General features: G+C 41.1%; 2 protein-coding genes across 2 annotated transcripts; both read right to left on the reverse strand.

Annotated features, from left to right (window-relative positions):
• Positions 1-1,866: 1,866 nt before the first annotated feature.
• LOC138905886 (uncharacterized) lies at positions 1,867-3,100 on the reverse strand. Its single transcript, XM_070194400.1, has 3 exons — positions 2,818-3,100; positions 2,281-2,621; positions 1,867-2,058 (listed from the first exon to the last, which is right to left on the reverse strand). Exons 1-3 carry the CDS (start codon positions 3,098-3,100, stop codon positions 1,867-1,869), a joined length of 816 nt encoding a protein of 271 aa, XP_070050501.1.
• Positions 3,101-11,876: 8,776 nt separating this feature from the next.
• Positions 11,877-16,265, reverse strand: LOC138905888 (uncharacterized). Its single transcript, XM_070194401.1, has 5 exons — positions 16,093-16,265; positions 14,593-15,648; positions 13,091-13,640; positions 12,279-12,616; positions 11,877-12,183 (listed from the first exon to the last, which is right to left on the reverse strand). The coding sequence occupies exons 1-5, from the start codon at positions 16,263-16,265 to the stop codon at positions 11,877-11,879; spliced, it is 2,424 nt and encodes an 807-aa protein (XP_070050502.1).
• Between the last annotated feature and the right edge of the window lie 4,379 nt (positions 16,266-20,644).

Consider the following 20,644-nt stretch of genomic DNA (forward strand, 5'->3'; position numbering starts at 1 on the left):
ATGCGACACTGGCTTGCATTTGCGAAGCCTGTTCCCCTCGCAAATGCGACGAATTAGTCGCCAATGTGAACCTACCCAGCCTACACTTTGCAAATGCATTCAAGGTATCACAAATGTGACATCTGAGACCCCTCTGCTATGATCACAATTGCAATGCTGGTGCTCGCAATTGCGATAATTGGAGCACCAGCACACCAACAAACCTGAACCAACTCAATATCATTCCGAGACACGTCCGAAACTCACCCGAGCCCTCGAGGATCCTAACTAAATATCTATATAAGTCTAAAAATATCATACAAACTCGCTCGCGCGATCAAAATACCAAAATAAGATCCGGAATCACGAATCAGACATCAAAGCGCATGAAATTAAAAAGAAAACTCAAGAACCTCTAGAATCACAATCAAGCGTCCGATCCTATCAAACCAACTCCAAATTACACCAAATTTTGCAGACAAGTTACAAATAGTAAAACAGACCTATTCCAAGTCCCGAAACTATAATCCGAGCTCGATTGCCACAAAGTCAACCTACGGTCAATCTTAAAGAAACTTATAAACCTCAAATTGCCAACTTTCGGCAAAACAAGTCAAATCCACCTAGGGACCTCCGAATTCAATTTCGGGCATACTCCCAAGTCTAAAATCATGATCAAACCTATCAGAACCATCAAAACACTGTTCCGGGGTAGTTTTCACAAAAGTCAAACCTCGATTAACATTTCCAACTTAGGCTTCTAAACTATGAACCAATGAGTCCAAATCACTCTAATACTTCCCCGAAATGAAACTAACCAACCCCTCAAGTCCTAAAACTACAAATACACATACGTGAAGCTTTAAAAAAGGAAATGTGGCTAAAGTACATAAAATGATCGGTCGGGTCATTACATTCTCCCCCTCTTAAAACAAGCGTTTGTCCTCGAACGTGCATAGAGAGATACCTGAAGTGCCAACAAGGTGAGGATAATGACTCCGCATGTCGTGCTCGGTATACCAGGTCGCCATCTCGACCAATTGACCTCTCTATTGAACCTTCACTGAAGCAATATTCTTTGACCTCAACTTCCGGACCTCCCTATCCAAAATATCCACCGGCTCCTCATCATAAGTCAAATCTTTGTCTAATTGGTCTGATCTAAAATCTAAATACATGTGACAGATCACCATAATACTTACGAACAATGAAAACATGGAACACCGGGTGAACTCCCGATAAGCTAAGTGGCAATGCAAGTCTATAGGCCACTTCACCCACTCTCTCAAGGTCTCAAAAGGACCAATATACCTAGGGCTAAACTTGCCCTTCTTCCCAAATCTCATCACACCCTTCATGGGTGGAACTCTAAGAAAAACCCTATCTCCCACCATAAATGCTACATCACGAGCCTTCTGATCATCATAACTCTCCTGCCTAGACTGTGCTGTACAAAGCTGATCCGGAATCAACTTGACTTTCTCCAAGGCATCCCAAACCAAGTCAGTGCCCAACAACCTAGCCTCTCCCGTCTCAAACCAACCAACTGGAGAATGACATCGTCTTCCATATAAGGCCTCATAAGGAGCCATCTGAATACTCGATTGGTAGTTGTTGTTGTAGGCGAACTCTGTGAGAGGTAGAAATTGATCCCATGAACCACCGATCCATAACACAGGCACGTAGCATATCCTCCAAGATCTAAATGGTGCGCGCGGATTGCCCATCCAGCTGGGGATGAAATGTCATGCTTAACCCAACCTGTGTGCCTAACTCACGCTGACCGGCTCTCCAAAAATGCAATGTGAACTGCATGCCTCGATCAGAGATAATAGACACCGGTACACCATGAAGATGAACAATCTCACGGATATAGATCTGAGCCAACTACTCTGAAGAGTAGGTAGTCAAAACCAGAATAAAGTGTGTCAGTCTATCCAAAATAACCCACACTGCGTCAAATTTCTTCAAGGTCCGTAGGAGTCCAACACCAAAATCCATGGTGATATGCTCCCACTTCCACTCTGGAATATCAAGTCTCTGAAGCAAACAGCCTTGCCTCTGATGCTTGTATTTCACCTGCTGACAGTTCAAACATCGAGTCACATACTTCACTATATCTTTCTTCATTCTTATCCACCAGTAGTGCTGCCTCAAATTATGGTACATCTTTGCGGCACCCGGATGAATGGAATATCACAAACTATGGGCCTCCTCTAGAATCAACTCACGCAACCCATCCACATTGGGCACACAAATCTAGCCCTACATCCTCAACACCCCGTCATCTCCAATATAAACCTCCTTGGCATCATCATGTTGCACTGTGTCCTTAAGAACAAGCAAATAGGGATCATCATACTGACGCGCCTTGATGAGCTCATACAAAGAAGACCGAGAAACCATGCAAGCAAGAACCCGACTAGGCTCCGAAACATCCAACCTCTTGAACTGATTGGACAAAGCCTGAACATCCAATGCTAACGGTCTCTCTCCAACTGGAATATATGCAAGGCTACCCATACTCTCAGGCTTCCTGCTCAAGGCATCGTCTACCATATTGGCCTTTTTGTGATGATAAAGAATGGTTGTATCATAGTCTTTAACAGCTCTAAGCACCTCTGTCGCCTCAAGTTCAGAGCCTTTTGCTTAAACAAGTGTTGTAGACTCTGATGATCTGTGAATACCTCACAAGACACGACGTAGAGATAGTGCCTCCAAATCTTCAATGTATTAATAATGGCGGCCAATTCTAAATCATGTACTAGATAGTTATTCTCATAGGGCTTCAACTGATCCGAAGCATAAGCAATCACTCTACTTCTTGTAACAATATACATCTAATGCCAATCCGCGAAACATCACAATAAACTGTATAAGAGCCCAATGCTGAAGGCAAAACCAGAACTGCAGTTGTGATCAAGGCAGTTTTGAGCTTCTGAAAGCTCTCCTCACACTCATTGGACCACCTGAATGGAGCACCCTTATGAGTCAATCTGGTCAAAGAAGCTGCGATGGATGAAAAACTCTCCACGAAATGGCGATAATAATAAGCCAAGCCTAGAAAACTCTGGATCTCAGTAGCAAAAGACTGTTTGGGCCAACTCAGAATTTCCTCCATCTTCTTCAGATCCTTCTTAATCCCCTCACTAGACACCACATGTCACGCCCTAAAATCGAGGAGCGTGACCGGCGCTCAACCGAGTGAACCCGACTGAGCAAGCCTATGATTTCATTCTACCCAAATTCATCCGTGAATAAAGAGGAGATGTACTCCGTTAATCAAATACTGAAGAGATTTCATTAACCGCTTCCATTTCATTCCCATTAACAACATCATTCAATATTTCTAAAATAGTACGAGTTTATAGATTTAATGAAAAACATGTTGCCAAATACCAACAGTTCTAATCCAATTCCCAACATCAAATATCACCCACAACCTGTCTACGAAGTCTCTAAGTATAACTAAAGAGTAATATGGAAATGCCGGCAACAAGTCCCCAGCTATACCTCAACCACAAAGTACATGAGAAACAAAAGAAACATGACCCCGAAATGAAGTGGGGCTCACCAAATCAGCTGAAAAGAGTGTACATCTATCACTGATCAATGCCACCGGCTGTAGAACAACCTGCATCTATTAAAGATACAGCGCCCCCGACAAAAGGGACTTAGTACTGTCGAATAGCACTAATATGTATAGCTAGAAATCCTCTTTCAAAATAAATGCCCATATGATCTATACGTGGAACACATAATATAATGTAATTGAAACAACCTGTTCAAACAAGGACAACAAAAGGGGCACCTATAATGTGTCTCATTAGACCGTCCTTAATGTTCACATATCATATTATACACTTATGCGTTTCGTAGAGCATCCATAGTGTTTATTCATACCGTACACCTATACCTCTTATACACAATGCACATATGTGTTTCATAGACCATCCACAAGATTTCATATCACAATGGATTTCATAACACAATGTACCTATGCGTTCATAGACCGTCCACAGGATTTCATATCATAATGCACCTATGCGTTTCATAGACAGTCCATAGGATTTCATATCACAATGGATTTCATAACACACTGTACCTATGTGTTTCATAGACTGTCCACAGGATTTCATATCATAATGTACCTATGCATTTCATAGACCGTCCACAGGATTTTATATCATAATGTACCTATGCGTTCATAAACCGTTCACAGGATTTCATAACACAATATACCTATGCATTTCATAGACCGTCCATAGGGTTTCATAACACATTGGAAACAAAAGTACAAATACGTACATCTCATTACCTTTCACACCACATATCACCTAATCCGTACTTTCAACCACTTACAACATTATTATTTCATTGGCTCTCTTGGCCATACATATGATTCTTTATTCATGGTGCAATGGCCGTATTTCATATTCCACACTTTTATTTCTTCCCTTTCATAGATCATCATCATAATTATCAACAAGTAGAATATTCTGGAAATCACAACTTTAAGTTCATTAGTAATCAAGGCTTTAAACACAAATTACCTCGAGGAGAAAGTGTTAGGCACTCCTCGAGGTCTACCACGGTGGGTCCCGGCCGAACTTAAATCATGTGAATTAGTCTAAGAGAGAAGAGAAACATAAAGAAAGAATTATTTTAATAGGAGTAAGGGGCCCTAAGATTTTTAGCCTAAAGGATCACCCCGTGCAATATAAATAATACTTCGTAACTCCCCCAAGACGGGGGTGTTACTCATATTATTAAGCGGACACAGACTATCATCTTCTGCTACCCGATTACTATCTTTAAGTTATTTACCTAAAGCGCTCTAATCAATTCTAAATCGTACCCTATGCGTGCACTACCCTTCCCTTGCCTATGGCCCAGGAGGCATTTGGACCTCTATTCTTTGGATGGTTCTAGACTTAACTTAGGTTGCTCAAAAACGATAAAAACTAGGCGACATACAAAACAAATTGGAATTTCATGTAAAAGCAAATAAGGGCTCAGGTTAGCCTCCACACTTAGGCAGCAAATGCACACAAACAAATTAGGTGTTTTGACAGTTTCAACAATTGAAGTCGTTAGGCCCTATAGACATGATATCTATATGATTCTGGATTTTAATCATGCGAGCAGTTATGCAAAGTAATTTCTAAGTGACTGCACAATTATCTACTGATTATAAGTATAAGCGGTTGAAACCTATAAACATGCTATCTAGGTGATTTACTCAGTATTTGGCAGCAATAAACACGAGAGATATTCAGAATTACTCAGTTGTTCCTATAGGCATGCTTTCTACTAGCGTTCAACGAGGCAGTATTTTAAAGCCTGATTTTAGTGCTTAACACAGATAGTGATTACCCTATAGACATGATTCCTACCCTTGACGATTGAAATTGGTTTTAGTTCTTATATGCTAAATGAGCAAGTACGACAATTGCATATCAATCAATTAAGAACCCCATGGGCATGACTTCTAAAAATGCAGCAATGCAAATTGAACTTTGGTTTTTTTTATTCCCTATAGGCATGGTATCTAAAAAAGCAGAATAGGCAGGTTATCCACAAAGCTTATTCGAGCAAGTAAACATCTATAGGCAGGTTATCTACAGAGCATATTCGAGCAAAATAAACACCTATAGGCAGGTTATCTAACATACAATAGCAGAATGAGAAAAGTAAATATCTATAGGCAGGTTATCTAACATACAATAGCAGAATGAGAAAAGAAAACACCTATAGGCAGGTTATCTAACACAATAGCAGAATGGGCAAAGTAAACACCTATAGGCAGAATTTCTACCCATTCTCATGCAAATGTTAAAATAAACCCAGTTTTCCAATTTACTAATACCCCAATTGTTATTACAAATAATTATTACAGACCAGAATTGAATGAATGAATTACAAAGTATAAAAACTATAGGAAGCCTGCAGCAGGCCCAAATACACCTGGACATGCCAGGCCTTCAACTCACAGTAGCTCCAAAAGCCCATGTTCAAAGATACACAGTAACCAGCAGTGAATGATTCACCCATATCTCAAGGATAAGCATACAGAACCCAAATCTCTAGTTTGTCAGAGTTCACAAGGGATTCAAGAACCCAGGGCAGGGCTCACACTAGAGAAGAATGATCAGAACAGTTCAAAGAAGACTAGGGACCAAATCCTAGTGTGTTAGAGTTCACGAGGGTCTCATATGAACCCTGAGCAGTGCTCACACTAGGGAGGCCAAGGGACAGAACCTAAATTGCTTTAGCTTTCAGCCAGCAAAGAGTGAGAATTCAGGAGAGTAGGATGGGATTAGGGGGTACAGAATCACACATAGAACACAAACAAATAGCATCACATTTGAACCTAGGCAGACTTAATTCAGTTTTCAGGAAATAAACTCAATCACATGCAAACAAGACAAGTAATAAGACAGACTTATACTGATAAAGAAGGATCCAGATTAAGTTAAGTGCAGAAACTAGTGTCATAAGAAGAAATCAATTAGCAACAGATCATGACATGTTAGGAACTAATTAGGGCAGTTACTAGGGGTGTCAAAATATAATAGAAACAAAGTCAAACAGGCCACATTATGATGCACTCAGAAACAGACTTGTTATCCTATTAAGGAAGACATCTATACCTAGTTAACTATTCTATACCAGGAGATATGAGAACATGTTCAAAGAGTAAGATAATAACAAACTTAAACTTCAAGAGATAGCCATCAGTGACGTATAGGTTAAGCAGAATCGAACTAACAAACTCAAAGTAGATTCAAGCATGTCTCAAACTACAAATGTAATAGCATTTAGGATTGCATAGTCTAATTGAAGCAGCACATTAAACAAATAATCAGAATGAAATGGCAGAGATATGATAACTCACCAGTTAAGATGAAGCAAGGAAGAAGGAAATCCAACAGTATTGTGAGTATCACCAAACAAAGTAAGAACCTAGCAATTTCTAGCCTTGGCTTTCAGCCGACCAGGAATCAAAAATATAGAACAAGTTTAATTCAAGAATGAAGAATGTACAACCTTAGTTTATAGTATTTTTTTAAGGCCTTTTTTTAACTTAACCAAAGTGGAGTGGGGAGGGGTTGAAATAGTGTAGGAACTAAACACATAAATATGGAAATATAATTAATTCAAACAATCAGTAAAGAAGAACAATTTTGAAATCCTAGTTTTTAGGTAAACTTCACAAAATCGGCAGAAAATAAAGGCAAAGAATCACATATTGTATAAAATGAACATAGAAATAAATATTATTCACAAAACACAGAACCAAACCAGATTTGGTTCAAATAAAAAGGATTCGAAACCCTAATTTAGGGCAAGTAAAAATAATCGGCAGAAATAGATAGATTCATACATAATAAGGCAAATATAGACGAGATAATACTTAATATTAAAGCTTAAACCAAGATCGTTTTTGGGGTTGGGAGATGGGTGATATAAGGAAAATAAGGGATGAGGGGTCGTTTATGAGCCATTGATCGTTTTTGATCAACGATTGGGATTTAAGCAGGGGTTGGGTCGGGTTTTAATTAAATGGGTAAGGGACTGGGCTAATGGTGTTGGGCTTGGGGTGATTGGGTTATGTTTGGGTAGTTAGGTCCGAAATTAGTTATGAAATTAGGGCTAGATTTTAAATACCCAATTTTAACAAATAAATAATTTATAAAAATAATAGATAAATGTTAAAAATATCATTTAGGCATGAAAATGATTAAAAACAATTATTTAACATTATAAAAATATAAAAAGTTATTTTTTGTATAAATAATATAATTATATGTACATATGGGCTATTATTGCAAAAATATGCAATATAGCCTTGAAAAATGCAAATGTAATTATAAGAAATGCGTTAAAAATATTTAAAACCTTATATGGGTATAAATAATAAGTTTATATGATTAAATCATCATAAAAATAATTTGTAGGTTAATTATTGGATATTTATATAATAAAATACAGAAATAAATTGATTTAAAGTCTTTAAAAATTATGGAAAATTATGAAAAAAATACTTGTGTATGCTTGTAAATCAAATGATGATGCATATGCACTATTTTGAAAGTGTGTATATATATATATATATATATATATATATATATATATATATATATATATATATATATATATATATATATATATATATATATATATATATATATATATATATATATATTATTTGGAAAATATGAGGAAAAAATCGGGTATCAACAGATGCCCCTCTTTTCTTGGGAAGGATGAAAGAGTTGTCGGGTAAAGAAATGATGATCGATTTTGACCGAACGGGGTGATGTTTTGAAAAATATAGGCCGGACCATAGTTTCTGAGCTGCCTACAAATCCCTGGTTTACAGGAATTAGGCCATAGTTCTGGGTCCAGCGGTGGAATAAACCGATGGAGTTATTGTAAGAACTGACAAGATATTATGGGAACGGTTATAGGTATTTGAACGGTTATCATATGGAAATGGGTAACAAACGGTGGTTGGTTACGTTTGAAATAATTGCAGGATGTGAACGTTGAATGCAAACCGGAGCGAAGATTGCTCCAGTTAGGAGAACGGTTACTTCTTGGATCACCTGCAAATTCAAAATACGATGCATAAAAATACATATAGGTTATTGCATAAATTTACGCATGATGCAAATTCCCTTTGGACTATAGAGATCGTCTTCGGACGGTGGGGATAATGTCCTTAGACCTTGACGTCCTGGGCCATGAATCATGTGATAAGAGATTCGCAAGCCATGAAATGATGTTCTCGAGCTATGAAGATGGTGCCTCCGAACTATGATGCCTTTGAATAATGATGTGCAATATTAAGAGGTCCTCAGGCCATGGCATGGTGTCTTCCGGCTATGAGGATGATGCCTTCGGACTATGACACCTTTGGATAAAATGGTGATGTTTTAGCCCATGATATGCAAAGACATGATGCTTGACATGAAACAAGACAGAGCTTAGTCTCGTGTAAGAACCGGGGGCAGAGCTTAGCCCCGAGAGAAGAGAATAATGCAAGGGTTTTGAACAACGCATCATTTGTGGTTATGCAAGGAGGGACAATGCTTAGTCTTGTGCAAGGTTGGAGATAATGCTTAGTCTCATGCAGGATTGGAGACAATGCTTAGTCTCGTGCAAAGTGAAAGAAGCGCTTTGCCTTATGTAATTGAGGAGGCAGGGCTTAGCCTCATGCAAAGATTGGAGTCAGTTCTTAGTCTCATGCAATGGAAGGCAATGCTTAGCTTTATGCAATTAAGGAGGCAGGGCTTAGCCTCATGCAATGGAAGGCAGTGCTTAGCCTTATGCAGCTAAGGAGGCAGGGCTTAGCCTCATGCAAGATTTGAAACAATGCTTAGTCTCATGCATTGGGAAGGCAGAGCTTAGCCTTATGCAATTGAGGAGGCAGGGCTTAGCCTCATGCAAGATTTGAGAGAATGCTTAGTCTCTTGCAAATGGAAGGCAATGCTTAGCCTTAGGCAGTTGACGAGGTAGGGCTTAGCCTCATGCAGGATGGAGACAATGCTTAGTCTCATGCAAATGGAAGGCAATGCTTAGCCTTATGCAGTTGAGGAGGCAGGGCTTAGCTTCATGCAAGATGGAGACAGTGCTTAGTCGCATGCAAATGGAAGGCAATGCTTAGCCTTATGCAGTTGAGGAGGCAGGGTTTAGCCTAATGCAAGATTTGAGACAATGCTTAGTCTCATGCAAATGGAAGGCAATGCTTAGCCTTATGCAGTTGAGGAGGCAAGGCTAAGCCTCATGCAAGATTTGAGACAATGCTTTGTCTCATGCAGCGAATAAAGAATAAGTGATAACAGAGTATTTCTTAGCTGTGGATGAGTTCGGTAGCCTTATTGTTGTGAAGACAGTGATTCTAAGGTGAGCACATACTGGCGACTATCTCTTGTTCCTGCATTCAAAGAAATAATTGTGATTTTTGCGGGGGAGGTTGGTTCGTGCCTTTGTCTGCTACGCTCCGCGTTGGAATCCTATTCGAGTTACCATGGCTAGCATCTGGTTAAAAATAAAGTTTTCGAAAAATATGCATGCATAGTTATTCAAAACACAGTAATGTGCAATTTAAAAATTGATTAGATGAACCAATAACTACGACATTGTTAGAGACATTGCGACCTTCTTGCCATAGCATTTTGTGGGTCCTCCTCAAAATTCTGCCCCAGTTACCTAGACGAATCTCTGGCTGTTCCGCATACGGTGCCGTTGGCTGAGTTTGCCCCGGAATTTTGAGGGTCCTCCTCAAAATTCTGCCCCAGTTTCTGATTGTGGGGAAAAATGAGAATTTTATTGAATTATGACCGAACCCACAGGGCTGCCTACGTATCCCCTCTTAAATGGGAATCAGGTCAAGCATAGTTCAATTACATCATATGAAAAAATGCAAAACATTTAGACATAGTATCTTTTGATTGCATCTGAATTGATAGGCTTTGGCCAAATTTCTCCATCCATCTCTTCGAGTATGAATGCTCCTCCTGTTAGTACCCTGTGAACCATATAGGGTCCTTGCCAATTGGGTGAGAATTTTCCTTTGGCTTCATCCTGATGTGAAAAGATTCGTGTCAACACTAGCTGCCCCGGTGCGAACTGTCTAGGTTTGACCCTTTTGTTGAAAGCTCTGGACATTCTGTTCTGATAAAGTTGACGATGACACACTGCATTCATTCTTTTCCCGTCAATGAGAGCTAATTGTTCATAGCGACTTCTTATCCACTCTGCATCACTGAGTTCAACGTCTTGTATAATTCTCAAAGAAGGAATTTCTACCTCGGCGGGGATGACGGCTTCAGTACCGTAGACCAATAGGTAAGGAGTTTCCCTGGTTGACGTGCGGACTGTGGTCCGGTACCCCAATAAGACAAATGGTAACCTCTCGTGCCATTGCTTGTGGTTGTCTACCATCTTCCTCAGTATTTTCTTGATATTCTTGTTCGCGGCCTCTACAGCTCCATTCATTTGGGGCCTGTATGTTGTGGAATTCTTGTGCTTGATTTTGAAGTGGTGGGATCGATTGGTCCAATGACATCCATTCCCCAGGCAGCAAAAGGCCAAGGTGGGCTGGTTGCATTAAGTTCATTTGGAGGTACCCGTATCATATCTGCGTGTATCTGACACTAATGACATTTCTGGACATACCGGATGCAGTCTGTTTCCATAGTTATCCAAAAGTATCCGGCTCTGAGTATCTTCTTGGCTAGGACGAAACCATTCATATGTGGGTCGCATGTTCTGGCATGTATCTCTTCGAGCAGTTTGGAAGCTTCCTTGGCGTCAACACACCGTAATAATCCTAAGTCTGGAGTCCTTCTGTACATAATCCCTCCACTTTGGAAGAAATGGTTGGACAATCTTCGGAATGTGCGTTTTTGAGTATGATTTGCATGCTCCGGGTACTCTCCTTTTGCCAAGTACTCCTTGATATCATGGAACCATGGATTCCCGTCTGCTTCTTATTCAACATGAGTGCATTAAGCCGGCTTATTTTGAATCCTTACCGGAATGTGGTCGATGAAATTCTTGTTCGGATTCTGTATCGTGGAGGACAAAGTGGCCAATGCGTCTGCGAACTCATTCTGGATTCTCGGGACATGTCTAAATTCTATATTCGTGAACCTCTTCATCATCTCTTGCACATGATATAGATATGGTAATATCTTGGTATTCTTTGTAGCCCATTCTCCCTGCACCTGATGTAGCAGCAGATCTGAATCGCCAATTACCATTAATTCCTGGATATTCATGTCGACAGCCAAATTGAGCCCCAATATGCAAGCCTCATATTCTGCCATATTATTGGTGCACAAAAATCTGAGTTTCACGAATACCGGATAATTTTGACCTGTTTCTTACACCAAAACGGCTCCAATACCCACTCCTTTGAAGTTTGCAGCTCCATCGAAAAATATTCTCCACCCGTCGTAGGATTCGAAGATATCTTCTCCTACGAATGATACTTCTTCATCAGGAAAATACGTTTTTAGTGGTTTGTATTCTCCTCCTGCAGGATTTTCCGCAAGATGATCCGCTAATGCTTGTCTCTTAACCGCCTTCTGAGTCGCATAGACAATGCCGAATTCACTCAATAATATCTGCCATTTTGCCAGCTTCCCTGTAGGCATAGGTTTCTGGAAGATGTACTTTAGATGGTCCATCCTTGATATGAGATATGTGGTATAGGCACAGAAGTAGTGCCTCCGTTTCTGGGCTATCCAGTCAAAGCACAACAGGTGCGTTCTAGCAAAGAATACCCTTCTTTGTAGGGTGTGAACTTCTTACTCAAATAGTTTATGGCCTGTTCTTTCCGTCCCGTCTCGTCGTGTTGTCCCAATACACAATCGAAAGCCCCATCTAATACATAGAGATAGAGTAGCAGTGGTCTACCAGTTTCTGGCGGGACTAGGACTGGCTGTGTGGAGAAATATTCTTTGATTCTGTCAAAAGCTTTCTGACAGTCTTCAGTCCAATTGGTTGCGGCCTCCTTTTTTAACATTTTGAAAATCGGCTCACAGACCACGGTTGATTGTGCTATGAAGCAGCATCCAAAGAAGCTCATCATGTCTTTCTTGTTCTTTGGAGGCGGAAAATCCTGGATAGTCTTGACCTTTGATGGGTCTAGCTCAATTCCTTGGCAGCTGACGATGAACCCTAATAACTTTCCTGCTAGGACCCCGAAGGCACATTTTGCGAGATTCAATTTCAAATTGTACCTCCGAAGCCGATCAAAAAATTACCTCAAGTCTGCTATGTGATCTGTACTCTTCTTGGATTTGATGATGACGTCATCCACATATACCTCTATCTCCTTGTGTATCATTTTGTGGAAAATAGTTGTCATGGCCCTCATATAAGTGGCCCCAGCATTCTTCAGACCGAACGACATCATTTTACAGTAGCACACCCCCCATGGTGTGATAAAAGCCATCTTTTCGGCATCTTCTTCATCCATCCAGATCTGGTGATTTCCCGCGAAGCAATCCACAAAGGATTGGAGTTCATGCTTGGCGCAATTATCGATCAGTATGTGTATGTTGGGTAATGGGAAATCATCTTTGCGACTTACTCTGTTTAGGTCCCGATAATCGACGTATACTCTGACTTTGCCATCCTTCTTCGGAACTGGCACGATGTTAGCCAACCAAGTTGGATATTCAACCACTTTGAGAACCTTAACTTTGATCTGTTTGGTGACTTCTTCTTTGATTTTCAAACTCATATCTTGCTTGAATTTTTTGAGCTTCTGCTTTACTGGCGGACACATTGGGTTGATGGGTAGTTTATGAGCCACTATAGACGTGCTCAAACCGGTCATATCATCATAGGACCATGCAAAGATATCCTCATATTCCTTCAGGAAACAAGTGTTTTCTTCTTTCTCCGATGGTGAGAGGTGAATGCTTACACGTGTTTCCTTGACTGTTTCGGAGTCTCCTAGATTAACTGTTTCAGTCTCATCTAAATTGGACTTAGGCTTATTTTCAAAGTTTTCCACGTCTCTGACAATTTTCTCGGGTATTATATCTTCTTCCAGATCCTCTGAGTCATTATCCTTATGTTGCGTTATCTCATTATATGTCACATTCGTAAGTTCATCGGGGTAGGTAATAATAATGCTGTAGAAAAAAACATAAAGAATAATAATAAATACTAAAAACATCAATGCATTTAGATAATTCTTGAAAATGTCAAACAGGCGTGGCTCGATGACCCGGGCAGTTATTTCAAAACAAAACATGCTTAAAACAAAATGCTGAAAACGTCTTAAATGCTCATAAAAATTGCTTTTAAAAATAAATGATGCTAATTGCCAGGATACCCAGGAACTTGATGGGCCCTTGATGGTGCAGCAGCCCAGTTCTTGAGAACAACTCCCTTCTCTAAGGTCTGAATAATGAGGCCTTCCTCCTCAACTATCGCACTGCAATCCATGTCTCCATCATCCAGAAATAGATTCCTTATACCAGCTAGAACTTCATCTTCTTCGGACTCCCACATCATGTCAGCTTGGTGAAATGAGTGGCTCAAATGTGGTACTGGTTGCTCTAGTGGGTAATAAGGACTACGCCATGGTGGCGACCAATTCTGATACTCGTGCCAGTGTATTCATACCCAATCCCAAAAGTTGTGCCGTGATGCTTTAGCTGTATTGGTTTGGTGATCCCCTGGAGATTCTTGCCGAGACCTTTGCCAGACTCATACCTTTTCCATGCCAATATGCCTTCTATCTTACATCTCTACCATTTGTTCTTTTCAATTGCGTTAACGCGCTCGATGCGATGGTATGTTTCTCCACCCAACTTCCTTCTATTCTCGATGACCGGAACAATTTGACTGGTATAAATGGGATTACTTCCGTCCCCATGGATGATCACTTCCTGATGGTTCAATTCAAACTTCACGACCTGATGTAAAGTAGAAGCTACGACCCCAGCGACGTGTATCCAAGGTCGTCCCAACAATAGGTTGTAGGTAGCAGATATGTCCAACACTTGAAACTCAACATCAAACCAGGTTGGGACCATCTGTAGGCTGAGGTTGGTTTCCCCAATTGTGGCCCTTTGAGACCCATCAAATGCTTTCACATTCATACTTCCTGCTCGTATCTCGTGCATGCCTTTACCCATTCTTTTCAGAGTAGTTAGTGGATATATATTAAGACTCGAACCCCCATCTATCAGGACTCTGGCAATGAACTTATCCTCAAATTGCACTGTGATATGCAGTGCTCTGTTATGACTTATTCCTTCTGGTGGTAGCTCGTCTTCATGAAAAGTGATCTTGTGGCTTTCCAATACTTGTACTACCATATTGGCCATCTCTCCACTGGTAATGTTGTTGGGTACACAAGCCTCATTCAATACTTTCATCAACACATTCCTATGTGCCTTAGAATTCTGCAGTAGTAATAGAATGGATATCTGAGCAGGGGTTTTGTTCAAATGATCAACCACAAAATACTCCCTTGCTTGCACCTTTCTCCAAAGATCATCCGGGCCAGTTTCAATGATGGGCTGCTTGGAAGAGGCTTCTTTACTTGTTCCCCCCAAATGCTCGGGCATGTAAACCCTACCAGTTCTGGTCATACCTTGTGCTGCACCAGTTTCTTCCATTTTCCCCTTTCCTTTCCTTCTTGCTTCTGCAACATAATACCATAGTATAACTTTAGACTTATAAGACGGTGTAGGTGCTACCATCACGGTGAAGGGTGTTGTTACTTCAACCTCAAACGGAGTTAGTGCAGCTACCTCAACTTCAATTGGTGCCTGAGTTTGTACCATGATATATGTGAGAGTAACTGGAGATGTTTCAGGATTATCCCCTTCTCGAATAAGTCCGATTGACCCCTCTGAGTCCCATTCTTCATCGGTCTCTATCATTTTTACCCCTCCGCCCCTGTGATCCGGGAGAGGATTGTTACGGACATTGGGTGCAGCCTCTTTTGCCTTTATGACTTTGGTGTCAATTAATGTCTGAATCTTATCCTTCAAAGTATGACACTCATCAATAGTATGACCTTTCATGCCTGAGTGATAGGCACATGTCTTATTTGGATTGACCCATTGAGAGGAATTTTTCATGGCGATAATGGGAATGTGAGTGTTATAACCGGCAATCTTCAGTCTATCGTACAATTAGTCTACAGGTTCAGAAATTGGGGTGTATTGTCTGGGTGGTCTTCGGTCGAAATTTGGTCTAGGTTTTTGGTAGTTTTGGTGGGCTGGTGGTGAGTGGTAGTATGCGGGTTGGGTGTTATAGGTATGGTAAGTGCTGGCAGGTTGTTGGTATCTGGGAGGTGAAGGCTGATATGTGGGTGGAGGTATTTGGTATGTGAGAGTAGACTTCAGACCTTGGGCTACCATCACGGCCCCTACTTCTTTCTTCTTGGATATACCCCCTGACTGCAAAGCTTTATTCGTAGCCTGTAATGCCTCAAAATTAGTTACCATTCCGCTCTTGATCCCTTCTTCAATCCTTTTCCCCAATTTGATGATGTCGGAGAATTTGTGATTCTCGATAACCATTAACCTTTTGTAGTATTATGGATCCTGGGCCCGGACGAAGAACTTGTTCATCTGCTCTTCTTCCAATGCCGGCCTTACTTTCGCAGCTTCCGATCTCCATCGAGTAGCATACTCGCGGAAAGTCTCTGTTGGCTTCTTCTTGAGATTCTGGATATAAAAGACATCTGGCGCATTCTCTATATTAAACCTGAACCGATCCATGAAATCCGATGCCATGCTTACCCAGCTAACCTACTTCTTTGGATTTTGGCTGATGTACCACGATAGGGCATCTCCAGTGAGGCTTCTCATGAACAGTTTCATGTGAATCCTTTCATCTTTTCCAACTCCTACGAGCTTGTCACAGTACATTCTTAGATGCACCTTTGGGTCACCAGTTCCGTCAAACATCTCAAACTTGGGAGGTTTGTAACCCTCCGGCAGTTCTACGTCTGGCTGAATACACAGATCTTCATTGTTCAAACCCTCAATGCCTTTACCCCCTTCGACACCCTGGACTCGGCTTGTGAGCTTCTTAAGTCCCTTTGCCATATTCTTGATGAGCAGGTCCTTCTCGGCAGATTCTGGTCTATATGGGGTTTGTTGAGTGGGGTAAGGTAGAGTTTCTATGTATATGGGGTTACTTTGGTGGATACCGAGGATTTGGGTGTAGTGATGATCATTGGTTGGATCGGGGGCAGGTTGTGGTGTATTTTGAGGATTATGGTAGGTAGTAGTTTGTGGATACTGAGTCAAAAGATGTTGGTGTTGAGGAGGAGTTGGCACTGGCGGAGGGTTAGGATTTTGAGGAGGTGTGGCGTATTGATGAGGTGCGTGAGGGTTTTGTGGATGTTGGTTTGGTGTGTTTTAAGGAGGTGCTGGGTTTTGGGCATTCTGTTGGTTAATATCCGGGACGTTTAAGGTGAGGGAGAGGTTTGTCAAGTTGCGGACCTGCTAAAGTTCCACTTGCAATTCCAGTATTTTCTGCTCCAACCGTAGAACCAAATCATTCTGTGCCGGAGTACTCCGACCATCTGAAGTTTCAATATTTTCCGCATGCGTAGCGTTATCTTTCCTGATACCACTCATGTCATCCATCTTAGCCTTTCTCTTACTTTTAGGATCACTTGGAGGAGGAGGAGGTGGAGGGCCTCTGGATCTGGTATGATACGCTGATGATGCTAGTATGCAAGAACCAACCTTAGGGGGTAGGAATAATCAAAACAAAGAAAAGCAAAAAGGTAAACAAGTCAGTAGGGGATTTTTGAAGGATATTTGCAGTATTTAAACATGTATTGCAGAATTATAAATTCGCGTCCTAATTTTGGGGACCTCATTGTGCCTGAGGTAGGCCTAGCCACACATAGATTTGGTGAAACTTGATGCCAATAACTGCCTCATTTCATTAATGTAATAAATAAATCAAACCTCTAAAATGACAATAATTAAAAGAGTTGCTAGTGGCATTTGCCTTATTACAATCAATTTCTAAAACGACTCTAGAAAAGCAAATAAACAACAATTCTATTCTATTTAGTCCCGGAGGGACCCTCTCCAAGCTTGGCCTTCTTGGCCCCATCGATTAGATTCCCCAGGTCACGTATGTCCAGCAGTAGATACTCCCTTGCTAGGTGTCCTCCTTCGTTGCCCTCTGCATTCTGACAATCCACGATCCTTTTCCTCATCTTCCCTTCAAGTTCTATCAGACCTTGCTCTAAGTAGTCCAACCTCTCTGTTGATTTTGTAGCAACTTCCCTCCATTCATTGATTGATTCCATGTCTATCTTGTGTTATTCCAAATGTCTGGCTTCAAACTCAAGGACTCTCTTGCGCAACCTCTTGTATTTTACTTGTGCTTCAGCAGCTTCGTCTATGGCCCTGTTTCCTTGATCGATCCCTGGATCGACTTCTCCTGCTATGTCATCATCCAACCATGATAGGTAGAAATACACATGACCGGCGTGGTACCGATCTGGTTCGATGGTATCCTTTTTCATAATAATCTTCAAATGCCACATGTGTTAGGCTTCACACTTGAATGGAATGGCACCACCCTGAAAGTCTGCTTTGTAGTGAACCATCTTAGAAACTCGCGGTATGACTTGTTTTCTCCCAGCCTATCTCATGACCCTGATAGGAGCATAAGAATAGATACCCCTCAACCCGATCAACACTAAGTGAGGAACATCCCTAGACTTGATGATGAACTCGCTAGTAGGGAACCACTCGAACATCCAATGGACCTTGTCATCAGTCAAATTGCTAAAGAAGTGTACCCAATCCATGACGTTTTCCGGTTGTGCAAACCTGTCTGGGATGAAAGTCATTCTTTTTGGATGGTGAAAGGCTATGTGGTCATTCTATGGTCGCCGTAGAAATTCCTGATGGTACTGTCCTCTTTGAAGATGCTCCAACAACCATATTTGCAGTAACAAATTACAACCCTCAAAATATTTGAATCCCTTCTTACAGCGGTCCAAAGCTCGGTATATCTCTGCTACGATCATTGGGATAATAGTGTAAGTCTGTCCCTCAATCCCTTCCATTAAGGTCTTGGTAACCATATCCAAACGAGTGTGAATCCTGTCTCCTTGAATTGGAAATACTATCATACCCAAAAAACAGACGATGAACACAAAAACCCGACGATGAGTCCAGCCCAGGGAAGTGATGGCAAACTCATCATCATAGAAACGGTAGGATGTTCTATGCCCATAACGCTCGTAGAGGAAGTCGAAAGGTATGTAGGGCTTCTTTAGGCAGACTAACGCGTCATTCTTTCTAAGACCCATCATTTTCAGAAATACCTAGAAGTACGATTTTTCGGTACCAGCAGACCAGGGCTATCCTAGGGTAGCTCGGCAAAACCTCCTATTTCCTCAAGAAGGGGAGTCATCTCTATGTTATCAAAACGGAAAACAACCCTCTTTTCATCCCAGAATATAGTAGCGGCCTTGATCAGTACATTGTTTGGCTGAATGTCCGGAAAAGAAGGTAAATTTCCAAGAATTCTTTTCACATGGTTCTTGTCGCTTGGCTAGAGATTTTCCCACCAGTCTAGCAATAGAGGTGAGATACTTCGGACCATGCCGAACCTGGGGACTTCGTGCCTCATTTCTGCAAAACAAATAAAGTTAGCCCTTTCCCCCTCCGGGTTTGACTACTTACACATTAATAATTAGCATATCGGCACGTTTTCTCCAAATAATGCACATATCATGATCGTGCCCGTTGGGATTATGAAAATCTCGATGGACTTTGGACAAGGCTTTCCTTAGAGAGTTATTATGCGGACAACATTCTAACTCATGCTAGGTTTGGACATGATGCATGCACAGTTAACATCAGAGTGGGGTTTTCTATAGACGTCTAGACCGGTACCCTCAAGCGGACAACTTGAGAGGGAAAGGCACGGAACCGTTGACTACACCGCCGATCGACTAATTTTACCGCAAATAAGCCTTTCCAAATTTAAAAAGGGTGATATAGGAAGAGCGCGGACACTCATCAAGTGCCGCTATAGTATTAATTGCGCACGAGTGGAATATGATGCAGAGCATGTAATTATGCAAAAAATAAAACAATACCTTATCAAGTATTTTGCATGATGAAAGCGATAAATGCGGTATTTAATAAATGTAAAGACAGGAAAGAAAGAAAAACAAAGAAGGAGTTAGTTCGCATAATGAAAATATTATAATAAAGCGGTAAAAGGGGTAGGGATTGGAAAAGACATAAAAATTGAAGCCAGCGAACAAGGTTAAACGAAAAGTTACATGTAAATTCATGTAAAAGGGAAAATAGGGAAGGGGTGTGTGCATGTAGCAAATAAACGGTGAATTTTAGCATAAAATAATAAAAACATGCTTATCGAGGGAGACTAATTCAAACAGACCAAGTTCATTATGGTAAGAGCCTAAGGATGTCCCCAACAGAGTCGCCATGCTGTCGCGCCCCTCTTTCTCGCAAAATTGGGCTTCGACGTCGACAACTCCTTTTAAAAGGAAGGAAGGATTATTAAAAGAGAGAGTCACCACCTAAAGAATTAAGGTACGTTAGGGCACCTATTTGCAAATGACTCAGGTTTACTAGTTTGTGTCACCAAAGATCGGGTAAGGGCTCAAATTACCTCGAGGAGAAGGTGTTAGGCACTCCTCGAGGTCCACAACGGTGGGTCCCGACCGAACTTAAATCGTGTGAGTTAGTCTAAGAGAGAAGAGAAACATAAAGAAAGAATTATTTTAATAGGAGTGGGGGGGAGGGTTCCTAAGTTTTTTAGCCTAAAGGATCACCCCGTGCAACATAAATAATACTTCATAACTCCCCCAAGACGGGGGTGTTACTCATATTATTCAGCGGGCACAGACTATCATCTCCTGCTACCCGATTACTACCTTTAAGTTATTTACCTAAAGCGCTCTAATCAATTCTAAATCATACCCTATGCGTGCACTACCCTTCCCTTGCCTATGGCCTAGGAGGCGTTTGGACCTCTATGTTTTGGATGGTTCTAGACTTAACTTAGTTGCTCATAAGTGATAAAAACTAGGCGACATACAAAACAAATTGGACTTTCATGTAAAAGCAAATAAGGGCTCAGGTTAGCCTCCACACTT

The sequence above is a fragment of the Nicotiana tomentosiformis genome, chromosome 2 (assembly GCF_000390325.3).
Source record: "Nicotiana tomentosiformis chromosome 2, ASM39032v3, whole genome shotgun sequence".
Lineage (NCBI taxonomy): Eukaryota > Viridiplantae > Streptophyta > Magnoliopsida > Solanales > Solanaceae > Nicotiana > Nicotiana tomentosiformis.

Coding starts and splice junctions, on each gene's coding strand:
- LOC138905888 (XM_070194401.1), bottom strand. CDS start 16,265: ATGGCATCGGATTTCATGGATCGGTTCAGGTTTAATATAGAGAATGCG. Junction 13,641..14,592: donor AATGTGAAAGCATTTGATGG/GTCTCAAAGGGC, acceptor TTTTTTCTACAG/CATTATTATTACCTACCCCG. Junction 12,617..13,090: donor ATTATCGGGACCTAAACAGA/GTAAGTCGCAAA, acceptor AAGACTATCCAG/GATTTTCCGCCTCCAAAGAA.
- LOC138905886 (XM_070194400.1), bottom strand. CDS start 3,100: ATGGAGGAAATTCTGAGTTGGCCCAAACAGTCTTTTGCTACTGAGATC. Junction 2,622..2,817: donor TTCGCGGATTGGCATTAGAT/GTATATTGTTAC, acceptor TTTAAGCAAAAG/GCTCTGAACTTGAGGCGACA. Junction 2,059..2,280: donor AACATGATGATGCCAAGGAG/GTTTATATTGGA, acceptor AACTGTCAGCAG/GTGAAATACAAGCATCAGAG.